Source organism: Macaca fascicularis, chromosome 1, assembly GCF_037993035.2.
Source record: "Macaca fascicularis isolate 582-1 chromosome 1, T2T-MFA8v1.1".
Taxonomy (NCBI): domain Eukaryota; kingdom Metazoa; phylum Chordata; class Mammalia; order Primates; family Cercopithecidae; genus Macaca; species Macaca fascicularis.
The window spans coordinates 228902951-228930375 of NC_088375.1; the positions used below are offsets into that span (position 1 = coordinate 228902951).

At 50.1% G+C, this 27425-nt stretch overlaps 1 protein-coding gene and 1 long non-coding RNA gene across 46 annotated transcripts in view; one reads left to right on the forward strand and one right to left on the reverse strand.

The window, feature by feature from the left end:
* The window catches only part of NPHP4 (nephrocystin 4), a 135936-nt gene that overhangs the window by 8193 nt on the left and 100318 nt on the right, over positions 1-27425 (forward strand). For 18 of the 45 annotated variants that reach the window (XR_012427019.1, XR_010581598.2, XR_012427010.1 and 15 more), the window contains exons 3-7: positions 6923-7066; positions 16176-16348; positions 18375-18439; positions 22431-22496; positions 24095-24250. Coding sequence is in view for 29 of the 45 variants with exons in the window: in XM_065530604.2 (XP_065386676.1) it covers positions 6923-7066; positions 16176-16348; positions 18375-18439; positions 22431-22496; positions 24095-24250 (604 nt within the window). In the remaining 16 variants the exon portion in view is untranslated. Of the gene's footprint in view, positions 1-6922; positions 7067-14941; positions 15064-16175; positions 16349-18374; positions 18440-22430; positions 22497-24094; positions 24251-27425 lie in introns of all 45 variants that reach the window. The other 27 variants (XR_012427020.1, XR_012427036.1, XR_012427032.1 and 24 more) reach the window with 8 other exon arrangements.
* On the reverse strand, positions 430-3348 carry LOC141409011 (uncharacterized). The gene is made up of 2 exons (XR_012427052.1): positions 2440-3348; positions 430-2135 (listed from the first exon to the last, which is right to left on the reverse strand). It is a non-coding gene; the product is annotated as an uncharacterized lncRNA (long non-coding RNA).

Below are 27425 nucleotides of genomic sequence, written 5' to 3' on the forward strand. Positions count from 1 at the left end.
CTTCCAGAAGCTCACAGGATAGTTGATAGCACTTCCCTCTTTCCTAGGAAGTTTGCAAAGGAAATTTTATTTCCCCATTGCATTTCATTTTTATTTGTGAAAAGGTAATTCACATATTTCAAAGTTGACAAGGATACACAGGAAAAGTGAATCATCCCGTGGCATCCCCAGGCACCTGGTGTATCACCCTAGATACAGTGTGTTTTTGTACAACTTTCATAAATTCTAAGCAAATACAAGTAAATATACCTGCGTTTATTTTTCCTTTTTAAAATGCAAATGGTACTTACTGTATTCCATTCTGTACCTTTCTTTCTTTTTTTTTGAGATGAGGTCTCACTCGGTCACCCAGGCTATAGTGCAGTGGAGTGATCTCAGCTCATTGTAAACCTCCTCCCGCTGAGCTCAGGTGATTCTCCTTCCTCAGCCTCCCAGGTAGCTGGGACCGCAAATGTGCGCCACCTCACCCGGCCAAGTTTTTGTATTTTTGGTAGAATCAGGGTTTCACCATGTTGGCCGGGCTGGTCTCAAACTCCTGAGCTCAGGTGATCTGCCTGCCTCAGCCTCCCAAAGTGCTGGGATTACAGGTGTAGCCCATGCCCGGCCCTGTACCTTGCTTTTCAAAAAAATTCAGGTGGTATGTCTTATCGATCATTCATGTTATTACATGAAGAAAATTTTCTTGTTATTTCTGAAGACTGCACGGTATTTCTTTGTATGAATGAGCCTTTATTTATTTATTTATAGACAGAATCTTGCTGTGTCGCCCAGGCTGTAGTGCAGTGGTGCGATCTTGGCTCACTGCAAGCTCCGTCTCCCGGGTTCACGCCATTCTTCTGCCTCAGCCTCCTGAGTAGCTGGGACTACCGGTGCCCGCCACCACACCTGGCTAAGTTTTTGTATTTTTAGTAGAGATGGTCTTTCACCGTGTTAGCTAGGATGGTTTTGATCTCCTGACCTCGTGATTCGCCCACCTCGGCCTCCCAAAGTGCTGGGATTACAGGCATGAGCCACTGCGCCCAGCTGAGCCATCATTTATTGAGCGAGGCCCTGATTGATGAACATTTAGACTTTTCTCAGTCATTTGCTGTCACAGACACTGCTACAGTGAATAACCTCATTTTATTTCATGTACAGATAATGTCAGAATGATACCTAAAAGTGGAATTCCTGATCCAAAGTCATATGTTAAAAGTTATTTAAAACCCAATTACATGTTGTTTACAAAAAAGTGCACTTTAAGCGTAAAGACATAAACAGGTTGCAAGTAGAAGGGTGGAAAAATATAAACCATGTACATACTAAGCAAAGAAAGCTTTGCGTCTGTGCTAGTAGCATAAAAAGTAGATTTCAAGGTGAAGAGTATTCCCAGAAATAAAGGGGCACTTCATAAAGACAGTGATCTTCAAGGAAACATAACAATCCCTAAATGTGCATGCATTTGTGTTAGGGGCTGCCAAGACCACCTCCCAGGTTTGAAGAGTCTCTAAGAGGACTCACATGACTCAGCATGTAGTTGTACTCTCAGCTAAGGTTTATGGCAGCAGAAGGATACAGAGCAAGATCAGCAAAGTGAGGAGGCATATGGGGGATGTCTGAGGGAAGAGGGTACAAACTTCCAAGAGTCCTCTCTCAGTTGAATCACATAGGATGCGTTTGATTCCTCCAGCAATGAATCGTAACAACACACGTGAAATGTTGTGTAACGTCCAAAATTCCAGACTCTCAGAAGGGAAACACGTGTTTAGCATAAGCCACAGTACATAAACGGATTAGGCACAGTGAGCCCCTCTTACCAGTTACGTGGTAGGAACTCTCCTGAAATCTGAGTTCCCAGACTCCAGCAAAAGGCCAGACTTCTAAGTTGGTCTTTCAGAGCATAACAGTCAGGTCTGCTCTGATAACTCTTTTGTACAAAAGAGCAAAATTGGACAGAACTAAAGGGAACTATATTCAGGTTCATAATCATGGTTGGAGACTTTTAACTCTTCTCTCAATTATTGAAGAAACAAATAGATAAAAAAACTCCTAAGGATTTGGAAGCTCTGACGAATACTGTCAATCACCTTGTTCTCTTAAACGCTACTCCCAAGAAAGCTAGAGTACACGTTCTTCCCAAGTATACCGTCAATCACCTTGTCATCTCTTTTTTTTTTTTTTTTTTTTGAGACGGAGTCTCACGCTGTTGCCCAGGCTGGAATGCAGTGGCGCGATCTCGGCTCACTGCAAGCTCTGCCTCCTGGGTTCACGCCATTCTCCTGCCTCAGCCTCCTGAGTAGCTAGGACTACAGGCGCCCACCACCGCGCCCGGCTAATTTTTTGTATTTTTAGTAGAGACGGGGTTTCACTGTGGTCTCGATCTCCTGACCTTGTGATCCGCCCGCCTCGGCCTCCCAAAGTGCTGGGATTACAGGCTTGAGCCACCGCGCCCGGCCTCACCTTGTCATCTCTTAAACACCACTCCCAACAAAGCTAGAGTACACGTTCTTCCCAAGTTTATATGGAACAGTCATCAAGATAGACCCTCTGCTGGGCCATTAAAATGTCTCAATAAATTTTAAAGGACCCAAATTATAGAGTATGTTTATTGACTACTGTGCTTTTAAGTTATAAATAAATAATATGAGATCTAGAAAATCCTCAAATAGTAGGAAATTAACATACCGGATCAAAGAACAATTAATAGGGAAATTAGAAAATAATTTGAACTGAATAATGGAAGAAAATATACAGATGTGTAGGATATAGCTAGTACAGTTCTTTGAGGGAAACGTATAGCTTTACATGACTATATTAGAAAAGAAGAAGGTATAAAATCAGTGACCTCTGCTTCCTCCTCAACAACCTAAATAAAGGAGCAAATTACATACAAAGTAACTAGAAGAAAGGAAATGGTAAATCCAGTTATGCATGGTTGCTTGACAATGGGGATACATTCTGAGAAATGGCGTTGTTAGGCGATTTTGTCCCTCATTGTGCAGACATCATAGGATGTACTTACACAAACCTAGATGGTGAAGCCTGCCTCACACCCAGGCTCCATGGCATAGCCTAGTGCTTCTAGGCTGCAAAGCTGTGTGGCACATTACTGAATACTGTTGGCAATTGTAACACAACGGTATATCAAACATGGAAAAAACAGTAAAAATATAGTATTACAACCTTAAGGGGCCAGTCATACATACAATCTGTTGCTGATCGAAATGTCATTATGTTACCCATGATCGTATATGAGCAGAAATTAATAAAGGACAAGTAATGGAGAAAATCAGCCAAGCTAGAAGTTGTTTCTCTGAAAAGATTGATAAAATTGATCAAGACAAAAAAAAAAAAAAAAGAGAAAACACAGGCTACCAGTATTAAAATGAAAGAAGCATCATGATAACATATGCTATAGAGGTTAAAAATATAATGTTGAATTTTATCAGATACTAAAGGAAGAAGTAAGACGAATTCTAGAGAAACTTGGAAAACAGAGGAGGAGGGAATACTTCCCGGCTCATTTTTTGAGGCCACCATAATTCTGATACCCAGTCAAGGGCACTACAAAAAAGTACAGGCTGGTATCCCTCATGAATATTAACGCAGCAGCCCTGAAACTATTAGGACAACAAAGCCAGCAATATGTATAAATGGTGGGGTATTAGGATCAAGTGGGGCTTATTGCAGGAATGCAATGTTGGTTTTATATACAAAGATCAATCAAAATGCAGTGTTTAAAAGACAATAAATAGAATTTATATAAATTCTATAAATAGAGTTTGGAAATAGATGATACAAAGGTTTGGTGTAGATAGTCTTACAAGTTTGTATAATTTTAGTTGTTTTGAGAATTAATAGCTTTAGATAATGGCCAAAGCTTTCTTCCCTGTGAAAGGTGTTGGCTGAAGAATATTACATGCTTGTTTTGAATTCAGGGCACTTTGTTAATGGTTTTAGTATATTTCTCATACTGTCCCATTTACTTTTTTTGTTTAGTTTAATTTTACCATGATCATTGATTACATTTCTTTATTTTGGGGTAGGTATTTCAGTGCAGTTTGATATTCGTTGGGCACCACGACGTTTGGAGCTGTGCAGATGACAGGGTTGACTCTGTCCTATACTGTGCCTTCAGGAGCTCTCAGTGGATTCTTGTTTGAACAGGCTGGGTGTGAGTAGCGTAGAGGTGGCGTTCTGGAAAGAAGTCCCAGCCAGCGACGGTTCTGGGAGCCACGGGATCCTGCCTGAGGATGGCCTCCTGAGAGTGCAGGAGAGGAGGAGGCAGCGGCGCTGGGGGAACCCGGGCAGTCCCGGGTGAGGAGGGGCACGTGCAGAAGCTTTGCCTAGACCCCAGGGACAGAGCAGGGAACACACTTATTCGAGACCCACGTCCTCACAGAGCTCACATTCTAGATGGGGCGGCAGACAGTCAACATGGAAAAGCCAGGGGATTGCTCTGGGGAGAGATGAGGCAGGCTCAGAGGGTGGGTCTGAATGCGGGAGGAGCTGAGGAGGAAGAGGGACAGGGAGGCAGCGTGGTGATGGGAGCTGGGTCCAGGCCCCGGCAGCATGGTGATGGGAGCCGGGCTTGAAGTATTCAGACCTGCTCTGCTTGCCTTCCCCGTCCCCATGGATAACACCACCTCCCGCCAGGTTGCTTTACTTGAGATGTGGGACCAGTGCTGGACCTAGGAGGGCTGGGCCAGCCTAGACAGCTGGCCCTTCCTGCTTCTGTCCCTTCATGACCACGCAGCCGCTCCTGCGAAGCAGCAGAGCCCAGGTGTGCCTGCTTCCTGTCACCCTCCCTGCCCCTCCCTCTCTGGCCTGGTTGGTGGCAGCAGCCTTCTAATGGGCCCCTGCTTCCACTCCCGCCCCCGCGTGGCAGCTGCGGGAATTTTCATTCCGAATCAGATTGTGTCATTTCTGCTTAGAATCTCTCCCTGGCCTCGGCATGATTGGAGCGAAAGCCCTGCTTCTCCTCACGCTGTGAGGCTGCCTGAACGCTCCTCTGCCTGGCGCTCATTCCTTCTCTCCTCCCTGGCCCAGCCTGCTGCAGTCTGGTGGGCTTTCTGCTTAGAACGTAGCTAGGATTGGTTTCCATTCAGGGGTGGTGAGGCCAGTGGATCAGGAGACGACTGCAGCTGAGACTCTGTGTGTTACTCAGGGCTCCCAGGACACGGGGCAGGCCATGCCCACAGGCCACCTGGGGAGGCGCAGGTTGCTCAGGAGGCAGGAGGGTTATGGTTTTGTGGGAGGAGTGGACTAGGGAGGGTGAGCAGCTGGACAGGCTTGGTGTTGGCCAAGGAGAGTCATGTCATGGTCTCTGAGGTGCAAGGATGGCCCGACGTATCTGCTCGCTGACCCTGAGAGAACAGGGCAGAGGGTGGGACTCCTGGGGTGTGTGAGCCAGGTGGAGGGAGTGGGACGTGTGGGCTCTGGACGGGTTGGTTTTCATGTCAGACACGTTCTGACAGGCCTGCCATTTGCCACCCTAGGAATTAACTGGCTCTGGGGGACAGTCTGTCTCGTCACTGAGGCCCCAGATGCCAGAGCATCAGTAATACAGAAAATTAGAAAATACAGGCTGGGCACGGTGGCTCACCCCTGTAGTCCCAGTACTTTGGGAGGCTGAGGCGGGCGGATCACTTGAGGACAGGAGATCGAGACCAGCCTGGCAAAACCCCCTCTCTACAACAAGTACAAAAATTAGCTGGGTGTGGTGGAGTGCACCTGTGGTCCCAGGTCCCAGCTACTTGACAGGATGAGGCAGGAGGACTGCTTGAGCCTGGGAAGTGGAGGTTGTAGTGGCCAGACCTCCAGTCTGGGTGACAGACGAGACCCTTTTCTTAAAAAAAAAACAAAAAACAGGTACTAAACAGCTATATAGTTCCTGCACTTCTCGCTGGCTCCTGGAGCACCTGTGCTCTCTTCCTCTCAGGACTTTTGAGTTTGCTCCTCCTCCTGCCTGGCTCCCTCTCCCCAAACCCCCTGTGGTTCTTCTCATGCCCTCCTTGTTCTCAGCTCAAGGGTCATGTCAGAGAGCCTGCCCTGCCCCGCCCACCTCTCTCCCCGTTCTTCACCCTGTAAGCCCTGTAAGGGCAGAGATTTTGTCTGTTTTGTTCCTTGTTGTTTCCCTAGCTCCTGGAAATGTGGCTGGCAGAGAGTCAATGCGCAGAGTAGATGTTTAAGTAACGTTTGCTAAGTGAATGGGTGAAAGAAAGGTGGAGGACTCTCTGTCTCAGGTAAGAACCTGTCACAGAAGAGCAAAGGCTAAAGCAACACTTACTGTAAGTGGTAAAACTCTGGGCAGGGTCCTGCCTGTCTACACTCTGGCTGCTGTGTTTTGTATTTGCAGCCATGATTTCTCAGTTCTCAAAGATCTGCTTTTTCCTTTGCCAACATCACCCCGAAATCTGGGAAGTTGAGGATTTAGAGTTTCTGATTATATCAGGGAGGGCTCATTTGGTTGGAAATGATTAAAAAACCCATCCAAAATGATTTAAATGAGAGGTGATTTGTTAACTCACACAACAAATCCACAGCCAGCATAAGCTTCAGGTGTGACTTGAGCCAGGTCTCAGGTGATGTCACCTGGACTTGTTCTCGCTCACCTCTTGGCTGCCGGCAGCCCCGGGCCTCATCCTGGCAGGCGCGTGTCTCCTGTGGTCATGTCCTCTTGTGCGTCCTGGGCTCTGGCTGAGTCAGAAGCCTGTGTCTGTTCCAAGGGACTGCAGTCTCTCGTTGGCCAGGGGAGGGCCAAGTGCTTTGGTTTATAACCCCCCCAAGACCAGTGGCTGTGGGAGAGAGGTAGTCCCCCGATAAGGAAACCAGGGTGCTTATACCTAAGCGAGTGGCCCCATGTGCACCCACGTGGCCTGCCAGTGACCGCCCGGCTCATGGTGCTGAGACTCTTGAGGGCCAATTCCCCATTGTCTCCTAGGGAGTGCTGGAGGTGCTGTCAGAGGTTGAATGCCATCTGCGAGTGTCTTTCTTTGATGTCACCTACCGGCACTTCTTCGGGAGGACGTGGAAAACCACAGTGAAGCCGACGAAGAGGCCGCCGTCCAGGATCGTCTTTAATGAGGTGGGCCCTGGTGATGGAGGCAGGGGCCGCTCCAAGGCGGAGGGTGGGTGTGCGGGGGGTCCTGGGTGGCAGCCCAGAGAGTGGGGCCTTGCGGAGACCTCACAGGGTGTCTCAGACTTGTGGGTCCCAGCAGCGTAGAGCTCAGTCTGGGCACTTTGTTTCCAAACAAAATCTTATGTGGAAGCCAGTTTTCTTAAACAGACGAGAGAGCTCTGCTCTGGTTGAAGGGTCGGGGGCATGGGGGTCTTGTCTCAAGGAACCTTGGAGTTCTTGGGAATATTGGGAAATGGTTGACCTCATCTGTGGCCGCTGCCACTACTGCTCCCTCCCCTCCTCGCCCCCCCCTTCCGACCCTTCCCCCTTCCCCTCTCCCTCCCCTGTCCTCCCTCCCTTCCCCTCTTCCCTCCCTTTCCCTCCCCTTTCACCCATCCCCTTTCCCGTCCCCTTTCACCCCCCCGCCCACTTCCCTTACTTCTCCCTTCTTGCTCTCCTTCCCCTCCCTGTCCCTTTCCCGTATCCCCTCCCCTTCCCTCCTTTCTTCCCTCCCTCCTGTGTAGAGAAATTAAGATTTAGTAAAGTGACTTGCCCAGGTAGGTAGCAGGTATCAGAGCCTGGACTCACACCTGTGCCTTCTGTCTTGAGACTGGCAGGTGGGTGGGCACTGGTTGAGTAGTGTGTTTTCCCTCGGGTGGTCTTGCGGCTGGCCACCCTGCAGGCCGGCATGCCCTATCTCTGCGGTTCACTGCACAGCGTGCATTGCATTCAGCACCTGCTCTCTCTGCAGGGCGTCGTGCTAGGCTCAGGGTGATGATGGCGCTCACCTAACAGAACTGCAGACTGTTGGGGAGACACACCGAGCAGGTAACAGAGGAATTGCAAGTTAAGTTCTTAGGAGGAGACCATAGGAGAGCGCAGAGACCTGCTTTAGGTGGATGATGAGGGAGGCCTCTCTGCTAAGCTGCCGTTTCAGCTGGGACCTACAGGATGAGAAAGAAGCTGGCTCCGTGACAAGCAGGGATGAGGCTGCTTCAAGCAGAGCGGGGAGAGCCGGGGGTGTTAGGACAAGAGGAGAGCCCAGGTGTGCCAGTGGGTGGGGTTGGCAGAGTGGCCCTGTTGTGCCTTCTGACTGGGTCCTACAGGGTCTTCTTAGGGACGCTGGCGTTTTACTCTTAAGAGCCGGCGATGTCATGGAGGTCATGGAGGCCTTTCCCATGCCTGGCTGCTGCTTCACAGCTGAACTCGAGTGGGGGGAGTTTCAGAGGGACGGTGTCCGAGCACATGGAGTGTGCAGCAGGGACAGTGTGGAGGCGACAGAGGTGATGAGAGGGTCTTATCTGTCTTGGTTTGATCTTTCTCAGGTATAGAAGGAGGCCCAAGAGGCCTGGTGTTGTGACAGTTTGTATGAGGAGTAGCAGTGGGGGTGACAGTGGCTGTCCTTTGAGATGTTACTCTAGATAACCACTGCCCAGGCGTGCCTTTTCTGTGGGGCCCTGCTCTGGCCAGTCAGCACCTCTGCCTCGGGCCACAAGCGTGGGGTATGCTTTAGGTGGGTGACGAGGGAGGCCTCCATACCCCACCATCACCCGGTGCTTGGATTGTGTGTGTCTTGACGTGGGTGGGTCCTGACTCTTGCCTTTCCTCCCATGGGTAGTAGAGGGAGAGAATGACCTCAGAGGTCAGGAAGCTTCAATAAAAAGCCTGGCTAGAGTGTATGTCATGACAGCTAAAGATGTGTCTGACATGAAGGTTGTGAAACAGCTTATGCAAATACCTCTTAGAGGGCTGTCTGGCCAGCCGTGTCAGAAAAGGTTTCATGTTGTAAATCACGTGTGTGACTGCGGGTGAGCCCTTAGAGTGCTGTTTCCGCACAGGCAGGGGGTCCCCTCGCCGTGAGTTCCCGGTGGTGACGATGCTGGGCCAATTGCTGGGGATAGGGCTGTTTAGCTTTAGCTTCCTCAGGTGCGCACAGTGAGCCCCACGAAACCTGGTGCTGTGACAGCCGTGTGGCGGGTGGTGAAGGTAGCCATCCTTTACCGGGAGGCTCTTCCTGTGGCCGGGCATCGGCTCAGAAGCATGCCGCCATTTCATGCCTGTCATCCTCCTGTGCAGGTCAGGATCCTGTGTAACCATTTTAAAGAGGAGGACACTGAGGTGCGTGGAGATGGAATAACTCTACCAGCTTATTCCCAGGTGGCGAGTGGGGGCGGGAGCGACGATCCTGTGCATCTGATGGCACCACCTGCTGTGGCCTCCGTGACCTCCTGCTTCTGAGGAGCCCTGCCTTTTGTTCTGAAATGTTCTGTAGAATGCTGAGGGATGGAGTATGCTCTGAAACCAGGGATGGCTTGCAGTCACCGAGGTGCCGGGGCCAGTTCCCTCCTCCCTCACCACCCCCCGCCCCGACTTCAGCTCTGCATTTAGAGAGGCTTCGGACCTTCCGAAGGGCCCGCACTGCACAGGCCAGAAGCGGGGGCTTCCATCTCCCTCCTCTCTCTCTGGGCCGCAGAATCCTGGTCCCTGTAGAATTCCAGTCGCGTGGTAGGGCAGTCTTCGGAAGGGATGCGTCTCTCTGCCTTTCTCGGGATTACACTCGTGCACCCTGAGGGCTTCCGTTGCGGCTGAAGTTGGGCAGCACTTGCATTTCAGCACATCCTGGCAGCTGCGTGTCCTGCCGCCTGTGCAGTTCACGATTCAGATGTGTTAGGGAGACTAGGAGCTGGTGGCTTTTCGGAGTCTGGAATACCTGTGCTGGTGGCTCCAAGGGCAGCCGACTGTGGGAGCCACGCGGCTCAGCCTTGGCCTGTCATCTGGGTGCGTCTCTTGTTGAGGCTGGGGATGGGCCCGGGGGACTAATGGAACATAGCCCTTAAAGCCTCTGGAAAAATCTGCACCCTTGGACTTGGAGTTGCTGAAGAAGGGAATGCAGCAAGGACAGTGTGGGGTGGCCAGGGCACTTTGAGCTGTGAGGGTGACGCTGACGCCCTTGCCCTGTCTGCGGAGCCTGCTGTCTGCAGCTGCTGTGCCCTGTGCGGGCAGCAGAGGCCAGTGATGTGCCAGGAATGAATCCCTCCTGCCAAGCTGTCGAGCAGCGTGTTCTGTGCCAGGCAGTTTCCTCCATCTCCTTGGCATTCTCATACAGAGTAAAGATTTTGTTCCAGCTTAGTTAACTAGTTAACTTAATTGTGTGTGCAAATGTGTGTGTGCATCCATGTACACAGTATCTGCTCACAAGTGTGGATGAAGCGCAGAGTGCTCCCAGGAGTGGGCATTCATGGGCATGAGGGTGTGGCAGCATGTTTGCACACTGTCTGCTGATTGCTCTGTCTATGCCTCCGTGGAAATAGAGGTTCATAAAACACCCTTTGCCCTTTTCAGGGGTGATTCTGAGACTTGGCGAAAATCTTTCTCTGGTTTTACTAATTGCCTGGGTTTTTCTGGTCTTTGCCTATCGGCAGTGGGTTGGGGGGATCTGCTTTGGGGTTGGTGAGCTGCCAGCAGCAGGGGACTGCATTTGGAGCGCCCATGGCTGTCCAGCCCCCACATGGTAACGCATGGACCCTGCACGCTCGGGTTTTGTGGAGTGCCCGTGTCACACATGACCCCGAGAGAAGGGGCTGTGGCACGACTTTGCAAACAACGATGTCCTGAAAAAGACTTGGAACACAGAAGGCTTGTCTTGATCCAGAGCTGGGATTTTTTGATGTGTTTTGTTTTGTTTTGTTTTTTGCAAATGATGAATTATTTACATTGGGCCCGTATGCAGGAGAGCAGTCCCAAGACACCTCTCAGCTCTGAGCTCAGAATTCCGTGTTCTCTGAGACCTTTCCTGGTGGAGGGGAATTGCCTTTCACTTCCTCTGAGCCAGCGAATCATTCATTCAACTTCTAAAAAAGTGTCTTTTAAAAAATAATCCTGGAGGCCCCTGTCCTGTGCAGTTTCTCAGTTTTCTTTTTGAGGTGGACGTACTTTTCCCTTGGATTCTTTCCTTAATGACTGTGGCCGGCATTGGGTGACGGGCTTCTTTTCCTCCTTTATTTATTCGAGGGGAGTTACTGGGCAGGAATCCTGGCGGTTCTCCAGCAACAGCCTAAACCCCCATCAGGGGAATCTTTCCTCCCAGAGCCCACCAGCCCCAGTGTCACCAAAGCACCTGCCCTGGCAGAGGGACGCAGGTAATTGGGTTGTGCCCCTTCCCATCATCACAGCCATGAGAAAGCCCCTCTTGAGTGGCTCTTACTCGTCAGAGCAATGAGTGCGCTATAATTTCCCGTCGAAAAGCGGATGCCGTCAAGGAATATCAGTGTAACCCACGTGAAACTCCTGCGAGCCCTTCCAGTGCCTGGATTCTTTGGCCTGGCTCTGGAGCTTACAGGAAGCACTGGCTGCAGAGCCCAGCTGCTGCTCCTGTGCTCTTGCTGTTGCTCAGCAGAGGGCAGGCATGTCCTGAACATCATCACAACAAAAGCAAGAAGCCAGCTTCGTGTCCCAGCAAGCTGCTTCCACAGAGGGAGGCTCCATGGCTCTGAGAGGCCAACTCAGGCCCTGCGTGCCTGTCTGTCTGCAGCTGGGGAGAGCTGATTTCCTCTCTGGCACAATGGAAACCACTGCTGTGGTCTTGGAACCTGAAATGAAGATGAAAGAAAATGGTTTTTAGAAGGAGAAATGATTGGTCTCTGTGATGTTTCCAGGGTTTAATTATGCAGTGATTGAACTGCCAGTCATTTGGGGACAATGGAAAGCTGTAAGTTTGTCAGTTTTGTTGTTGTGTGTTCGTAGCACTTTCTTTTCCTTTTTTAAGAGATGGGGTCTCACTTTGTTGCCCAGGCTGGAGTGCAATGGTACAGTCCTAGTTCATTGCAGCCTTGGACTCCTGGGCTCAAGTGATCCTCCCTCCTCAGCCTCCCAAGTAGCTGGGACTACAGGCATGCACTACTGCACCCAGCTCAATTTTTTTTATTTTGGTAGAGCTGGGGTTGGATATGTCTTGCTTTGGGTTGTAATCATGCTGCTCACTTACTTTTCTAAGTAAGCCAAGGAGTTGCTCTTTGGATCAGAGGGAGAACTGGCTTTCGCCGTGGGCGTTGAGTTGAGGTAGGGTGGGTTAGCATCCTGCTTCATCACTGATCCCTGTGGGACTTCAGGCAAGTGATTTAAACTCCTTGATCCTAGAGGGTGAGGGATAAAAGATTATAAATTGAGGCCAGGTACAGTGGCTCATGCCTGTAATCCCAGCACTTTGGGAGGCCGAGACGGGTGGATCACTTGGGGTCAGGAATTTGAGACCAGCCTGGCCAACAGGGTGAAACCCTGTCTCTACTAAAAATATAAAAAATAGCTGGGCGTGGTGGCACACACCCATAATCCCAGCTACTTGGGAGGCTGAGGCTAGAGAATCGCCTGAGCTCGGAGGGTGGAGCTTGCAGTGAGCTGAGATTCACGCCACTGCACTCCAGCCTGGGTGATAGGGCAAGACTCTGTCTCAAAAACAAACAAACAAACGAACAAAAAATACCCTACAAATTGGGTTCAGTGTTTAGTGCTTGGGTGATGGGTTCACCATAATCTCACAGATCACCACTAAATAACTTCCTCATGTAGCCAAATACCTGTTCCCCAAAAACCTATGGAAAAAAAGAAATTAATTTGCAAGAAAAAAAACTCCTCCTGACTTCATTCATTTGCTCATGAGAGATAGGAGTTTGCATCCCCTAAGTGCTGCTGGAGTATTAAGTCATGTGCTTTTCCATAAGCAGGGACCCACTAGGCAGTAGTTTTTATTCAACAAACGTTGGTTAAGGGTCTTCTGCGTGCCAGGCTGTGTTTAGGAGCTGGACGTGCAGAGATGGATAAGATGGTGTATTATCCTTTCAGCCAGGATTAAAGTTTACATTTTTACTCCAAATGAGAGTTTCTCGACCTTGGCACTGCTGACATTGTGGGCTGGATAATTCGTGGGGCAGGGGGCTGTCCCTGTCCCTGTCATGATGCTTTGCTGTGGAAATCGATGGGCTCCTCTGATCCCTGCTGTCTTTGGGGGGTAGTGTCTGGGAAGCCGTCTGAACCTGCAGTGTGAGTCTGAGCCGGAGGGTAGGAACTACATGAAGTCTCTGCATTATTTGCCTGGCTGAAGATATCCTGTTAAAGTCTTATTAAAACAGTTTTTTGGAAGGGACTCATTCTGTTCCTGCTCAGCTCCTCTCCGGCCTTGCTGCCCAGCGTCGTCTGAGGAGCCCATGTCATGCAGGTGCCGGGTCGTGTGGCCGTGCTGTGGGGGGTGCCTGGCTGCAGCCTCTTCATCCAGGCACATCAGCAGAGGCCCAATTCCACTTCCATCACCGTGGGTGAAAAATGGAAACTTGGCCCCGAGGCAAAATGGTGTCTGTGGTTTTGAAGATGAAGGCATCACGACAGGAGCATTTAAATGATTTATTAATCTGTTTATGCTGTCAAGGAGGAAAATTGACCAGTGCAGATGAGTGAGCTGCGATGCAGGGGTGACAGAGAGCCTGTCTCCTCTGTCTCAAGTGGCCTTCCCCTGCAGGCGATTTGATGGGCTTGACTTAACCTTTTAATCGTGCAATTTCAGTTGATGCAGAGAATGTTCCTTTCCAAATGTATGGCAGTGGCGTTCCTTAAGTTTCCCTAGACCGAAGGGCTTGTGTACAGGTATTCCTCAGCCGGGTGCTGCTGGCTGAGTAAGGCGAGAATTGGGGTGGTCAGGCACTCGTGACCTGGTCGAATGTGACTTTGCTGGGATGACCTGAGGGGTGCAGCCATGCGTCTCAGTTGCTCGTAGTTTTGTGCCTGCCTCATCTGTCCTTTACGAAGCCTTCGAGGCTCGAGCTTCTTGAAAGCTGACTTATGTTTTCCAGGTTCCTTATAAATTCTTTAGCTTGGGGCTGTTCCCACACTGGAGGGTCAGTAAATGATTTTTGAAAAGAGCATATGTCCTTATCAATCGGTAATTGTACTGGTACAACCATCTGAACTTTTCAGACACAGTGCACTTGGAGTGGCCGACTCTTCTGATTAAAGATGGATTCTTCAGATTCTAAGGTTGGATCAGCTGAGACAAGCAGCTCTGGGGCTCTGTTGCTGCTGCTGTTGTTTTTGGCCTCAGAGTGATTATTTTTAGTGATAAACAGAAGGGAGAGGCATAGCCATAAACTTGTACTTGGGACATGCCCGTAGCCGCGGGTTCCACCTGGTTCAGGTAGAGTAATTTCAAGGTGACCTCTAAGCTGGCAGATTGTTGTTGCTCTGTATCACAGTTGAAAATGTTTGTTTTATTGCCAATAGAGAAAGTGGGTAGTGTTCGTAAGACTGATATGCACAGGTATAAATAGAAAAGGTGAGATAATGACCAACTCGACTTTGCAGTGGGGCTTTTTAAAAGCAGTTCTTGAGTCTTGGAAACAAACATAATTCTCTCTTAGTCCAACCACCTGTCAGCTGTAAGTGGTCATTATTTCATCATATTGCAATAAAAGATAATAGAATAACGATTTATATCTCATGGCTGATGTTTTAATGCGTCTCTCTGTTATCCTGGGCTGACAGTCTGTGATTACAGTAAACGTTTTCTCGGTGACACCATGGTAATGACTCGTTAATAGCAGGATTATTCCAAGTTTAAGTCATAGAGCAGAAGACCAGCCTCGGCTCTCCTTACCTCTTTCTGCCTTGGGGGGGCGGCCTTTGAGCTCAGCTAGTGACCTGTGCTTTGCCCCGCAGCTGGGGTGTTGGGGTATGGGCTCAGCACCACTCCTGATGCCTGGGGATGAACATTCCCTGTTGATTAGCAAACTCAATCGGTGGCTCCATCTCTGTCTACTGTGCTTATGGCATTCCTTTTTTTTTTTTTTTTTTTTAAAGACAATGTTGCACTCTGTTACCCAGGCTGGAGTGCAGTGGCATGATCTCGGCTTACTGCAACCTCTGCTTCCCGGGCTCAAGTGATTCTCCTGTCTCAGCCTCCTAAGTAGCTGGGACCACAGGTGTGTGCCACCATGCCTGGCTAATTTTTGTATTTTTGGTGGGGATGGGGTTTTGCTATGTTGCCCAGGTGATCTTGAACTCCCGAGCTCAAGTGATCCTCCTGCTTCGACCTCCCAAAAGGGCTGGGATTACAGGTGCGAGCCACCACCCCAGGCCCCTTAATTTTAAATAAAAACAACTGCATTGAATTTAATGCAATAGAAAAGCAGCAGCAGAGTGAAGGTGCTTTCATTCCCAAGTGGGAGCGCCCATATGAGATGCGGAGAGGGGTGAGTCTCCTGTGCTGTCCTCCCAGGCCCCCTCTCCCTGGGCCTGGCAGGAAGGCGGAAGCAGAGACTGGCCGTTTGCATGTTGGAAATGGAAAGGTGTGAGTGGAAAACCTCTTAAGATCAATTTGAATATCATCTACTTGGCTTAGATCTTGAGGAATCTTTTAATAAAATGATCTCAAGGTGATTTTCGGCATAAAAAGGCTTGAGTCTTTTGGGCTCTGAACTGGGGATAATTACTTAGCACCTAAAGAAATACAAGGATTCTTCTTGTTAATAGTTTAAATACAGTTAGTTCAGATGGAACTCAAAATGGTTATGCACGAAGCAGCACTGGGAGGGTGTGTTGTCTGTGTTGAGTGTCAGGCGATGCTGGGAGTGGGAGTTGATCAGCACGCGTGTGTGTTTGTAGTGGTGGATGTGTTATGTCTTGGGCTGATCTCACCGTGGTCCTACCTGGTGTCCCGCTGCAGGGTTGGGTACATAGCTGCTCTAGCCCCTTTCTGCTCTAGTGGGCCTGGGGTCTGTTGGTGTTTCTTGTGGTGGAATTCCTAGGGGATGGAAAGTTCCTGGAGCGGAAGTAGCAGACGTCTGATGTCCTGGATGTTGGGTGCTCTGGAATAAAGAACTCCGACACCAGTGTTTGAGTCTGAGGGAGTTACCTCAGTGTGCCCGCTTCCCTGGCATCCTGCAGAGATACGGTGCACCACATGAGGGCATGGTAGAGGGTTCCAGATGCTGTGGTACGTGTAGGAAGGCGGTCTTGGGGGTGGGGACAGCACCCATGTCCTCTTTGTGTGTGTCCTGATCACTCAGACCGTCCTCTGGCTTCTGTTCTGCAGCCCTTGTATTTTCACACATCCTTAAACCACCCTCATATCGTGGCTGTGGTGGAAGTGGTCGCTGAGGGCAAGAAACGGGATGGGACCCTCCAGACATCGTCCTGTGGATTTGGAATTCTTCGGATCTTCAGCAACCAACCGAACTCCCCTACCTCTGCTTCCCAGGACAAAAGGTACCTGCCTTGTTTCCTCAACCGTGGGGTTTGCCAGTGTCTGTCGGTTTTTTCTTTTTTTTTTTGAGACGGAGTCTCGCTCTGTCGCCCAGGCTGGAGTGCGGTGGCCTGATCTCGGCTCACTGCAATCTCCGCCTCCCAGGTTCACGCCATTCTCCTGCCTCAGCCTCCCGAGTAGCTGGGACTACAGGCGCCCACCACCACGCCCGGCTAATTTTTTTTTTTTTTTTTTTTTTAGTAGAGACAGGGTTTCACCATGTTAGCCAGATGGTCTCGATCTCTTGACCTCGTGATCCGCCCGCCTCGGCCTCCCAAAGTGCTGGGATTACAGGCGTGAGCCACCGCACCCGGCCTTTTTTTTGAGACAGAGTCTCACTCTGTCAACCAGGCTTGAGTTCAGTGGTGTAATCTCGGCTCACTGCAACCTCTGCCTCCCGGATTCGAGCGATTCTCGTGCCTCAGCCTCCCAGGTAGCTGGGATTACAGGTGCCACGCCCGGCTGATTTTTGTATTTTTATAGAGATGGGTTTTGTCATGTTGGCCAGGCTGGTCTCGAACTTCTGACCTCAAGTGATGCAGCTGCTACCACACCCGGCTGATTTTTGTACTTTTAGTAGAGATGGGGTTTTGCACCTGGCCAAATTCCAGCATCTTTCTATAGTGGTGTAACTGCTCGTCTTACAGTAGCAGTAGAAAGCCGTACATTTGTCATCTAAAGTTGTGTGTCCATAATAGCGTAGTGTGGGATGTTTCTTGCTTGGGGGTTTGCCTTTTTTTTTTCTCTTCGAGACAGGGTCTTGCTCTGTCACCCAGGCTGTAGTGCATGGTGCAATCTTGGCTCACTGCAACCTCCGCTTCCAGGCTCAAGCAATTCCTGTGCGTCACCCTCTCAAGTAGCTGGGATTACAGGTGTGTGCCACTACACCTGGCTAATTTTTGTATTGTTAGGAGACATGGGGTGTCTCTATGTTGCCCAGGCTGGTCTTGAATTCCTGGGCTCAAGAGATCTGCTTGCCTCAGCCACCCAAAGTGTTGGGATTACGGACGTGAGCCACTGCGTCTGGCTGGGTTTGCCATTTCTAAGTGACTTAAGGAATTGTTCTTTAGACTGGAGTAAGGGCTGGCTTTGGCCACGAGCGATGGATTTGAGGTAGGATGGATATGGGCCAAAATCCTACTCTAGCACTGATTCTCTGTGGGACTTCAGGCAAGCGATTTGAGCTCTTGGGCCCTGAATTTATTCATCTGTATATGAGGGGTAATGATAACGCATATCTCGTAAGTTCTGCTTGAATATTGAGCGATGTGGTTTTCACAGGTACCTGGCGGATAGTAGGTGTTCATTCAGCACGTGCTGGCTGAGTGTCTGCCACGTGCCAGGCTCTGTGTAGGAGCCGGACATACGGGTGGATAGGCTGGCACATCATCCTTTCAACCAGGGTTAAAGCCTACATGTTTACTCCAAATCAGGGTTTCTCAAGCTTGGCACCACTGACTTTCGAATGGAGAATTCTTTGCTGTCACGGGGCTGTCCTCTGTGCTGTAGGATGTTTAGCAGCATCCCTGGCAACCCACTAGATGCCAGGGCACCCCCTCCCTGCCCCCTGACCCAGTTGTGACAAACGAAAAAAAAAGTCTCCAGACATTGTCAAATGTGCCCTAGGGAGCAGAATCATCACTGGTTGAGAAGCCCGGCTCCAGACATACGGCGCGGAAATTCCTCACATGTTGTCTTTCTTGAGCCATTTCAGAGTTTTATACATTTCCATGGTGTTTTCCAGGAAAGCTCCTCGGTTCTCAGGCTGCCTTGGGTTGGGGCTGCATGTGTGCCAGACATGCTTGATCATGAGCACCGAGGGCTTGGGGAGCGGCTGCTGGCCTCAGCTGCCTCTGCCTTCCACAGAGGATGGGACTGGCGGCGTTAAGAAAGCTCTGGTGGGCGTGGTGGTGGCCGAGGCCTCCATGTGGTTTCCTTCTGAGAAGTGTGCATGTGGCTGACGAGTGTTCTCTGGGTCCTGTCTTCCAGGTTGCGGCTGTACCATGGCACCCCCAGAGCCCTCCTGCACCCGCTTCTCCAGGACCCCGCAGAGCGTAAGAGCCAGGCCTGGCCTTGGCAGCACTCGCTGCTCTTGTGTCTTCCCTGAGTGTTCCCCACCTTTAGCTCTGAATGGGATCTTTCTCAGTGTAAACCACTGTCCGCTTAGCGAATTGATCTGAGAGGTTTGGGCAGATGTTTAGTGGCCTTGGACTTCTGGCAGAAAGTAAAGAACTGAAACACCAGCCCTGAGGGAGGGCAGTGCTTTGTGGGAATAAGCACGGGAGGGCCTGTGAGAGCCTCCTGGAGGGAGGGGAACAGCTCTGCTCACCAGATGGAGTAGTAGCTCTCCGTCACCAGCCACTGGCTGTCTGAAACCTCTGACCACACAGCCATCGGTTATCTCCAGCATGGCGAGGCCCCATGGCTGAGAGGCCGCCTTAGAGCAGAGCAGGGTTCAGTGGGGAGCTTCCTGCTATTCCTCTGTGACCGGCCATTCCCAGGCAGCCAGAGGGAGCCATTTGGGAGGAATGGGGATGACGGTCTGCTCTGCTGCTGCCCGCCTGGAGGATGACAGGAAGGGCGTGTGGTGGGAGGGGTGGGGGTGGGCTAGAAGGACATCAGGGAGGCTTGGAGCACAGAGGCTGTGCTTGCCCAGCAGTTGGGGGAGTGTGGGCGGGGAAGAGTGGCTGGAGGTGGATCTGTTGGGGAGGGTGACTTTCTGTCTCTTCGAGGGGCGACGCTGCCCAGATTCCTCAAAGGGGATGCCATGTGTGCCTCATGGCTTGTGTTAAAAGTCAAACCTGGCTGGACACTGTGACTCAGGCTTGTAATTTCAGCACTTTGGGTGGCTGAGGCAGGTGGATGGAGTTTGAAACCAGTCTGGGCAACATAGTAAGACCCTGTCTCTATAAAAAATACAAAAACTTAGCCAGGTATAGTGGTGGGTGCCTGTAGTTACAGCTACTTAGGAGGCTGAGGTGAGAGAATCACTTCGCCCAGGAGGCAGAGATTACAGTGAGGTGAACTTGCACCACAGCACTCCAGCCTGGGTGACAGAGTAAGACCCTGTCTCAAAAACAAAACAAAACAAAATGTCAGACCCACTCCCTTTGCCCCTCACAGGTCTTGGTGACAGTCTCGTGATAGGAGATGTCAGCTGAAGAGTGATGAGGTTCCTGAGACTGGAGAGGAGAGTTTATTTCTCATACAGGGCTGCAGCCTGCAGGTGGCCTTTCTGATAGGCTGGGAAGTGTAGCCTCCAGCCAGAAGCCAGAAACAGACCCTTTGAGAGAGGGGCAGAGGGAAGAGGAATTTCTGTTGAGTGGGGGCTGAGTCTGCTTATTTTAATAAGCCCAGGAGGAGTCATGCGTGTTTATGAGAGAAGCATGCATGTGCGCGGCTGAGTCCCATGCCGCTTCATGGGACACGTGTTCAAAACATGGCAGCACTAGCAGGATCCAAGGGAGAAGTTCTCGGCCCTCTGACGTCAAAAGGCGAAGCAGAGGACACGAAAGCCCTCCCTGCATGCCTTCCATGGACTATCCAGAAGAGAGGCAGCGGCAGGCGATCAGTGGACAGCAGCAGCGGTGGGGTCTCTAGAAGGGCTGGTTCCAGTCCTGAGGGAAGAAAGGCCAACGGTGGTTAGCATAGGCTTGGGCATATGGAGGCCTGTCTGGTCCCCCTCCTGTCACTCCCGAAACTCAGTTTTCAAGGCTACTCTGGAGTCCTCTAGGCCAAGAGGAGGTCCCTTCAGTCCACTAGGGGCTCAGGATTTTATTTTTAGTTTGCTGAGAACAACCAGTCAGGAACTTCATTTCATTGCTAAAGATTGGCTTTTAGGTTATTTTTCAGTTGAATCTAATTATTCATATGCCAGGATTTTCTCTTTCAGAAGTGTCCTTAGAACAAAGTAGACAGCCACCACATTCGCTCCACGTCCACAGTCCGCATGTCTGTGTGTCTGTGTGGAACTGTTGGCCCTGAGTAGAGGCTGTGAGGAAGAACCTGCTGCAGGGCCCTTCACTCATCCATGCAGCAGGCATTTCCCAAAATTAGCTGGTAATGGTGATACACTCACATGATTCAGAATCCAAAAGTATAAAAAAGTGCCGGGTGCAGTGGCTCACACTTGTAATCCCAACACTTTGAGAGGCTGAGGTGGGCAGATTGCTTGAAACCAGGAGTGAGACCACCCTGGGCAACATAGTGAGACCGCATCTCTACAAAAAATACAAAAATTAACTGGGTGTGGTGGTGCGCCCCTGTGGTCATAGCTACTTGGGAGGCTGAGGTGGGAGGATTGCTTGAGCCCAGGAGTTTGAGGCTGCAGTGAGCCATGATTGCACCACTGCACTCCAGCCTGGGTGACAGTGAGACCCTGTCCCCACCCCCCAAAAAAATACATAAAATACATAAATATTATATATTTTATATATCATATATGTTTGTTATATATATATATAAAAAGTTATATATATATATATATAAAAACATATATATATCATATATGTTTGTTATACATATATATAAAAAGTTCAGAGTGAGGTCTCCTTTCCCCATCCCCTCACCTGCTACCAGGTAACCTCTCTCTTTGGGTTCTTGTGGATCTGTCACGGGCAAACTGAGTTCTTTTCCCACTTTGTATTGGCTGCAAAAAAAGAATATCCAACTGGAAAAGGTAGTCAGGTTTTATTCACTGGGCAGAGGGTGGAGAGGGGAGCCCTCGCTTTAAAGGCACCTTCTCCCTGGACAGTGGGAGGCATGGAGAGGGCCAGGAGGGTGGGACGCCAGGCACGCCGACGCACATCATAATGCGCTCTTCCAGGCGTGGCTTGTACAGAACACGCGGCGGTCTTCTCTTGGAGAGTGGACATTAGCATTATAATGATATGCTAATGGCCTAAAGGCAGCTGGGGCTCACCTGTTCTAGTTTGCAGCAGTTTCGTGGGGCTCTGTCTTTCTCTGGTATTTGGTCAGGGGTCAAGAAACTCTGGTGGCATCCTTGCCATCTGGTTCCTTTAAAGCAGCTGTACCCATAGATAAAGGGACTGAAGGAAAACAGTGAGAAAAAGGAACTTTTGCTGTTATTTCATCAGGGCTGCCCTGGTAACAGACCCTTCCGGGGTCTTTTTATGGACACAGAAGCTAATGCGAATGTCCAGTATTGTGTCTGATACTTGACCTCTTCTTACTGTTCCACACCTTGCTTTCTTCCCTTACAATTTGTCTAGAAGAATGTTTTCTATCGGTACACAGAAAGGACTCATTCTTTTTACAGCTCTGTGGTATTTCGTGGAATCGATGTTTCATGATTGATTGAATAGATCTCCTGCATACTGACCCTTAGGCAGTTCCCTAAGAAAAGGTGGGGCTAGGCGCGGTGGCTCACGCCTGTAATCCCAGCATCTGGGGAGGCTGAGGCAGGCGGATCACCTGAGGTCAGGAGTTTGAGACCAGCCTGGTCAACATGGCGAAACCCCGTCTCTACTAAAAACACAGAAATTAGCCGGGTGTGAGGGCGAGTGCCTGTAATCCCAGCAACTGGGGAGGCTGAGGCAGGAGAATCGCTTCAACTCAGGAGGTGGAGGTTGCAGTGAGCCGAGATCATGCCACTGCACTCTAGCCTGGGTGACAGCGAGATTCCATCTCAAAAAAAAAAAAAAAAAAAAAAAGAAAAGGTTGGAAACCCCGTTGCAGTGGGCATCCGCCCTTCCCCTGAGCATATGCGTGAACTTGTAGGGCATACTCCTGAAGCGGGTGGCTGGGTCTGAGGTCTGAGCATTTGGAGTCTTCCCGTATTTCTCCTGTGTGTCTTCCTGGAGAGGTTGTGACTCCTGACCAGCCACCCAGGTCAAATGCCTTTAGCAGTATTTTAAATTTTAAAGTAAGCAGATTCCATGTTTGAAGTAGTTAGATACTAAAAAAATAGTTTTTCACTAATTTCTTTCTTTTTCTTTTTCTTTTTTTTGAGATGGAGTCTCCCTCTGTCACCCGGGCTGGATTGCAGTGGTGTGATCTCGGCTCACTGCAACCTCTGCTTCCCAGGTTCAAGCGATTCTCCTGCCTCAGCCTCCCAAGTAGCTGGGATTACAGGCATGCGCCACCATGCGGGTAATTTTTGTATGTTTAGTAGAGACAGGGTCTCACCATGTTGGTCAGGCTGGTCTCTAACTCCTGACCTCAGGTGATCCACCTGTGCTGGAATTACAGGTGTGAGCCACTGTGGTGGACCTAGTTTTTCACTAATTTCTTTTTCTAATAATACACTAGTTCATATTTAGCTCTTTCTTTTTTTTTTGAGACGGAGTCTCGCTCTGTCGCCCAGGCTGGAGTGCAGTGGCCGGATCTCAGCTCACTGCAAGCTCCGCCTCTCGGGTTCACGCCACTCTCCTGCCTCAGCCTCCTGAGTAGCTGGGACTACAGGCGCCCGCCACCTCGCCCGGCTAGTTTTTTTGTATTTTTTAGTAGAGACGGGGTTTCACTGGGTTAGCAAGGATGGTCTCGATCTCCTGACCTCGTGATCCGCCCGTCTCGGCCTCCCAAAGTGCTGGGATTACAGACTTGAGCCACCGCACCCGGCCTGCTCTTTGTGAAATCAGAACATGAATGAGCTGAACTTGTGACTCTCAGTAGCTGTCCCTGGCCTGGCCACAGCCAGGACTTGAGCCGCCTGAGACCACGTGCATGCCCTGTGCCTCGGGAAGTGGTGGACTTCCTGTCACTGGAGAAAATCAGGCCTGAGCAAGATTGGCCATTTGGTGGGAATGTGAAGAGGGCAGCCCAGGCCCAGTGTTTCGGAGTTGTGCCTCTCCCCACACCCTCATTTCTGGGGATGCTATTCCTTCCACCGTCAGGGCCTGCCCCCACTGCGGTGCAGCCACACTCCTCCTGGGTGTCATTTCTCCAGGGGCTTTCCTTCATGCCCTTTTTCCTCCTCGCGTTTCCCCTCGTGCTTTACCCACATCTGTCCCGTGGTTTGGATCCAGTTCTCCCGTGCATTATGGGTATCTGCGTGTTTGGTCTTAGCTGTCACCCCAGGAAAGTGGCACCTCCCTGAGGACAGGGCTCCGTCTCTGATGCTGCTGGCCTCCCTCCAGTGCTGCCCTGCTCCTTTTGGGGCTTGGTGGATACCAGTGCCGACACGCGCAGGCAGGCAGGCAGGCCTCGGGCCAGGGTGTCCTCCAGGCCCCTCTGATGGCAGGGACCGGCGAGACCTGGGGAAACCACACAGCCCGTGCCTTTGCTCTCAGGAGACTGAGGGAAGTAGTGGGTGGGAGAGATTTTATGCTGGATTACAAACTGCACCTCCAGGCCAGGCGTAGTGTCTCATGCCTGTAATCCCAGCACTTTGGGAGGCCAAAGTGGGAGGATCACTTGAGCCCGGGAGTTTGAGGCTCCAGGGAGCTATGACTACACCACTGCTCTCCAGCTTGGGCAAACAGAGTGAGACCCTGTCTCTAAAAACAAAAACAAAAACAACAACAAAAAAAGAAAAATCAAAAAAATGTGTAGATTGTGACTTTCCTAGAGAAGGTTATTGAAGACCAATGCCTTTCACTCTGAGCTGAACAGAGCACTACTATACTTTCCCTAGAAAAGTCCCTTTCCTGTTTGTGGCATTTCTAACATTCTCTGTTTATTGGCTGGTTTGACTGGAAGTGCCTTTGCTTTCAGCTATCAATTGATCACATTGGTGTTTTCTTCCCCAGAAAACAAACACATGACCCTCATTGAGAACTGCAGCCTGCAGTACACGCTGAAGCCACACCCGGCCCTGGAGCCTGCGTTCCACCTTCTTCCTGAGAACCTTCTGGTGTCTGGTCTGCAGCAGATCCCTGGCCTGCTTCCAGCTCATGGAGAATCCGGTAAGGGCGTCTTTGATTCTCTCTGCTTGGTGAGTTGAGTCTGTCCTAGTTCACAGTGAAACCTTGAAGGCACTGGGCTCTTCCGGAGGCAGCGTGGGCCGAGTGCCCCTCTGCAGCTCAGCAGCACGGCCTGGTGGGGGATTGTTGGGGGTGGCGGAGGAGGATGGAATGGCAGTCTAGTTTCCGTTTCCCTCCTAAATAGTGTGTCTCACATCCTTCGAGTCATTTCTGGCTTCTTTCATCGGGACAATGCTTTCATAAGAGACAGAGTTCAAGTCTGTGTGACCATAGCCAGGAAGACCACTGTGACTGGATCTCACTCATATGGCATCACATCAGTGACCTGATGGTGATGATGATTTTTAAATTAAGGTAAAATAAGGATAACGTATTTTACCTTAGCCCTTTGACCATCTTAGCCCTTTTAAAATGGCCAGTTCAGTGGCAGTAAGTACATTCACATTGTAGTGCGGCCACCGCACCATCCATCCCCAAGCTTTTTCCTCTTTCCTGGCTGAAGCTCCTTCCCATTCAACACGGACTCCCTATTCCCTACTCCCCCAGCCCCTGGCAGCCACCCTTCCGCTTTCTGTCTTCATGATTTTAGTGACTCTAGGGACCTCATAGGACTGGGATTGTGTCCGGAATTGGTTTCTTCTGGTGGGTTCTTGGTCTTGCTGACTTCAGGAGTGAAGCTGCAGACCTTCACAGGGAATGTTACAGCTCTTAAAGGTGGCGCGTCCAGGGTTGTTCGTTCCTCATGGTGGGTTGGTGGTCTCGCTGGCTTCAGGAGTGAAACTGCAGACCTTCGCGTTGAGTGTTACAGCTCATAAAGGTAGTGTAAACCCAAAGAGTGAGCAGCAGCAAGATTTATTGTGAAGAGCGAAAGAACAAAGCTTCCACAGCGTGGAAGGGGACCTGAACAGCCTGCCACTGCTGGCTCGGTTGGCCTGCTTTTATTACCTTATTTGGCCCCATTCACATCCTGCTGATTGGTCCATTTTACAGAGTGCTGATTGGTCCATTTTACAGAGTGCTGATTAGTCCGTTTTACAGAGTGCTGATTGGTCCATTTTACAGACTGCTGATTGGTCTGTTTTACAGAGTGCTGATTGGTGCATTTACAATCCTTTAGCTAGAGACAGAGAGCTGATTGGTGCATTTACAATCCTTTCGCTAGACACAAAAGTTCTCCAAGTCCCCACCGGATTAGCTAGACACAGAGCACTGATTGCTGTGTTTACAAACCTTTAGCTAGACACAGAGTGCTAATTGGTGTGTTTACAATCCTTTAGCTAGACAGAAAAGTTCTCCAAGTCCCCACCCGACCCAGAAGCCCAGCCAGTTTCACCTCTCGGGATCATGCAGTCCTTGTCCTTCAGTGGCCGGCATTCTTTAGGAAGAGAGGGGAATTGCTCTGTTAGTTCATCCTAAGAGTGAAATGTCTTCAAGGTTCTGAGCGGAATGCTTTCAAGGTTCATCCATGTTACAGCATGTGTCCCAGTTTCCTTCTTTTTCATCTTAAGGCTGAATGATATTCCGGTCTATGGATGGACCATGTTCTGCTGATTGTTTCAGCACTTAACACTTGAGTTGCTTCCACCTTCTGGCTGCTGTGAACATGGGTGTGCAGGGAGGGAGGGAGGTGGACTGACCGACTCCACCAGGTGAAGGCCGCACGTGCCCTTTAGAGAGAAAGGACAGGTATCTCAGCAACACCTGCCACACCCCTGCCGCCCCCGCGCCCGCTCCCAGAGTTGTTTCAGGAGAGAAACACAATTTGCCCAGCCTTTCTGTTGGGTTTGGGGTGCCAGTGCCGTGTGGGCCCCGAGACTACTTTCTTTTTATTTACTTCTTAAACTTTTAAAATTATTTTTATAATGGCAGCCAGATTCTTCTCTAATTCTTTTTTTTGAGACAGGGTCTGACTCTGTTGTTCAAGCTGGAGTGCAGTGGCACAATCTTGGCTCACTGCAAACTCTGCCTCCCACGCCCAAGTCATTCTCCCACCTCAGCCTCCTGAGTAGTAAGGACTATAGATGTGCACCACCATGCCTGGCTTTTTTCTTTTTTTGAGACAGTCTTGCTCTGTTGCCCAGGCAGGAGTGCAGTGGCACAATCTCAGCTCACTACAGCCTCCGCCTTCCGGGTTCAAGCGATCTTCCTCCCTCAGCCTCCCAAGTAGCTGGGATTACACGTGTTAGCCACCATGCCCGGCTAATTTTTGTATTTTTAGTAGAGATGGGGTTTCACCACGTTGGCCAGGCTGGTCTTGAACTCCTGACCTCAGGTGATCCACCCACCTCGGCCTCCCAAAGTGCTGGGATTATAGGCATGAGGCATGGCGCCTGGCCTCCAGCTAATTTTTGTATGTTTTGTAGAGACAGGGCTTCTCCATGTTGCCCAGGCTGGTCTCGAACTCCTGAGCTCCAACATCAAGGAATCCACCCACCTTGGCCCCCTAAAGTGCTGGGATTACAGACATGTGCCACTGTGCCTGGTCTTGAGGCTGGTTTCTGACAGCTGTTCCTGTGCAGTGCCAACATAGCTTGTCTCTTGTGTGCCCCTTTTATACAATGCTAAATACCATTTTAAAACCACAAAGTTCATGTGTATTCAATACATTTAGTGAAAACTGAAAGTCTTCCCTTCTAGTCTAACTCCGTGGAGAAAATCACTGTTCATAACTTGGTGCATACTTTTTATGTATTCACTAATTCGTTCATTTATTCATTGATTTATTTAACAAATATTGATTGAGTAGACACTGTGAAGCAGGCCCTGGGCTGGGTGCTGAGGATGTTCCTTTGCACTCTTAGGAGATAGGTCATCAATCTGTCTTGAATGGATTTTGGTAGTGGCAGACCTCAAATCTAACCACAGTCACCAAAGGCAATAGAAGGTGTTTTAGAATAAACCTGGACTAGCTCAAAGTCATTTTCATTCCTACTTAAATCATTCCTAAATTTAGTTTTCATTCTACTGCCGCTATTAGAGTGTTCTTATTTTTTGAGGTGCATTCTGGTGAATTAAATATCCTTAGCAGAAGAGCTATGTCCCTGGGAGGCTGTGGTCTGTGGGAGTCTGTTAGGGCCTAGGGGAATCTCGGGGGCTTTCCAATGGATGTCAGTGGGAAGGGGGTTCTTGCTTGTGAAGCATTTGCTGGCAACCCCTA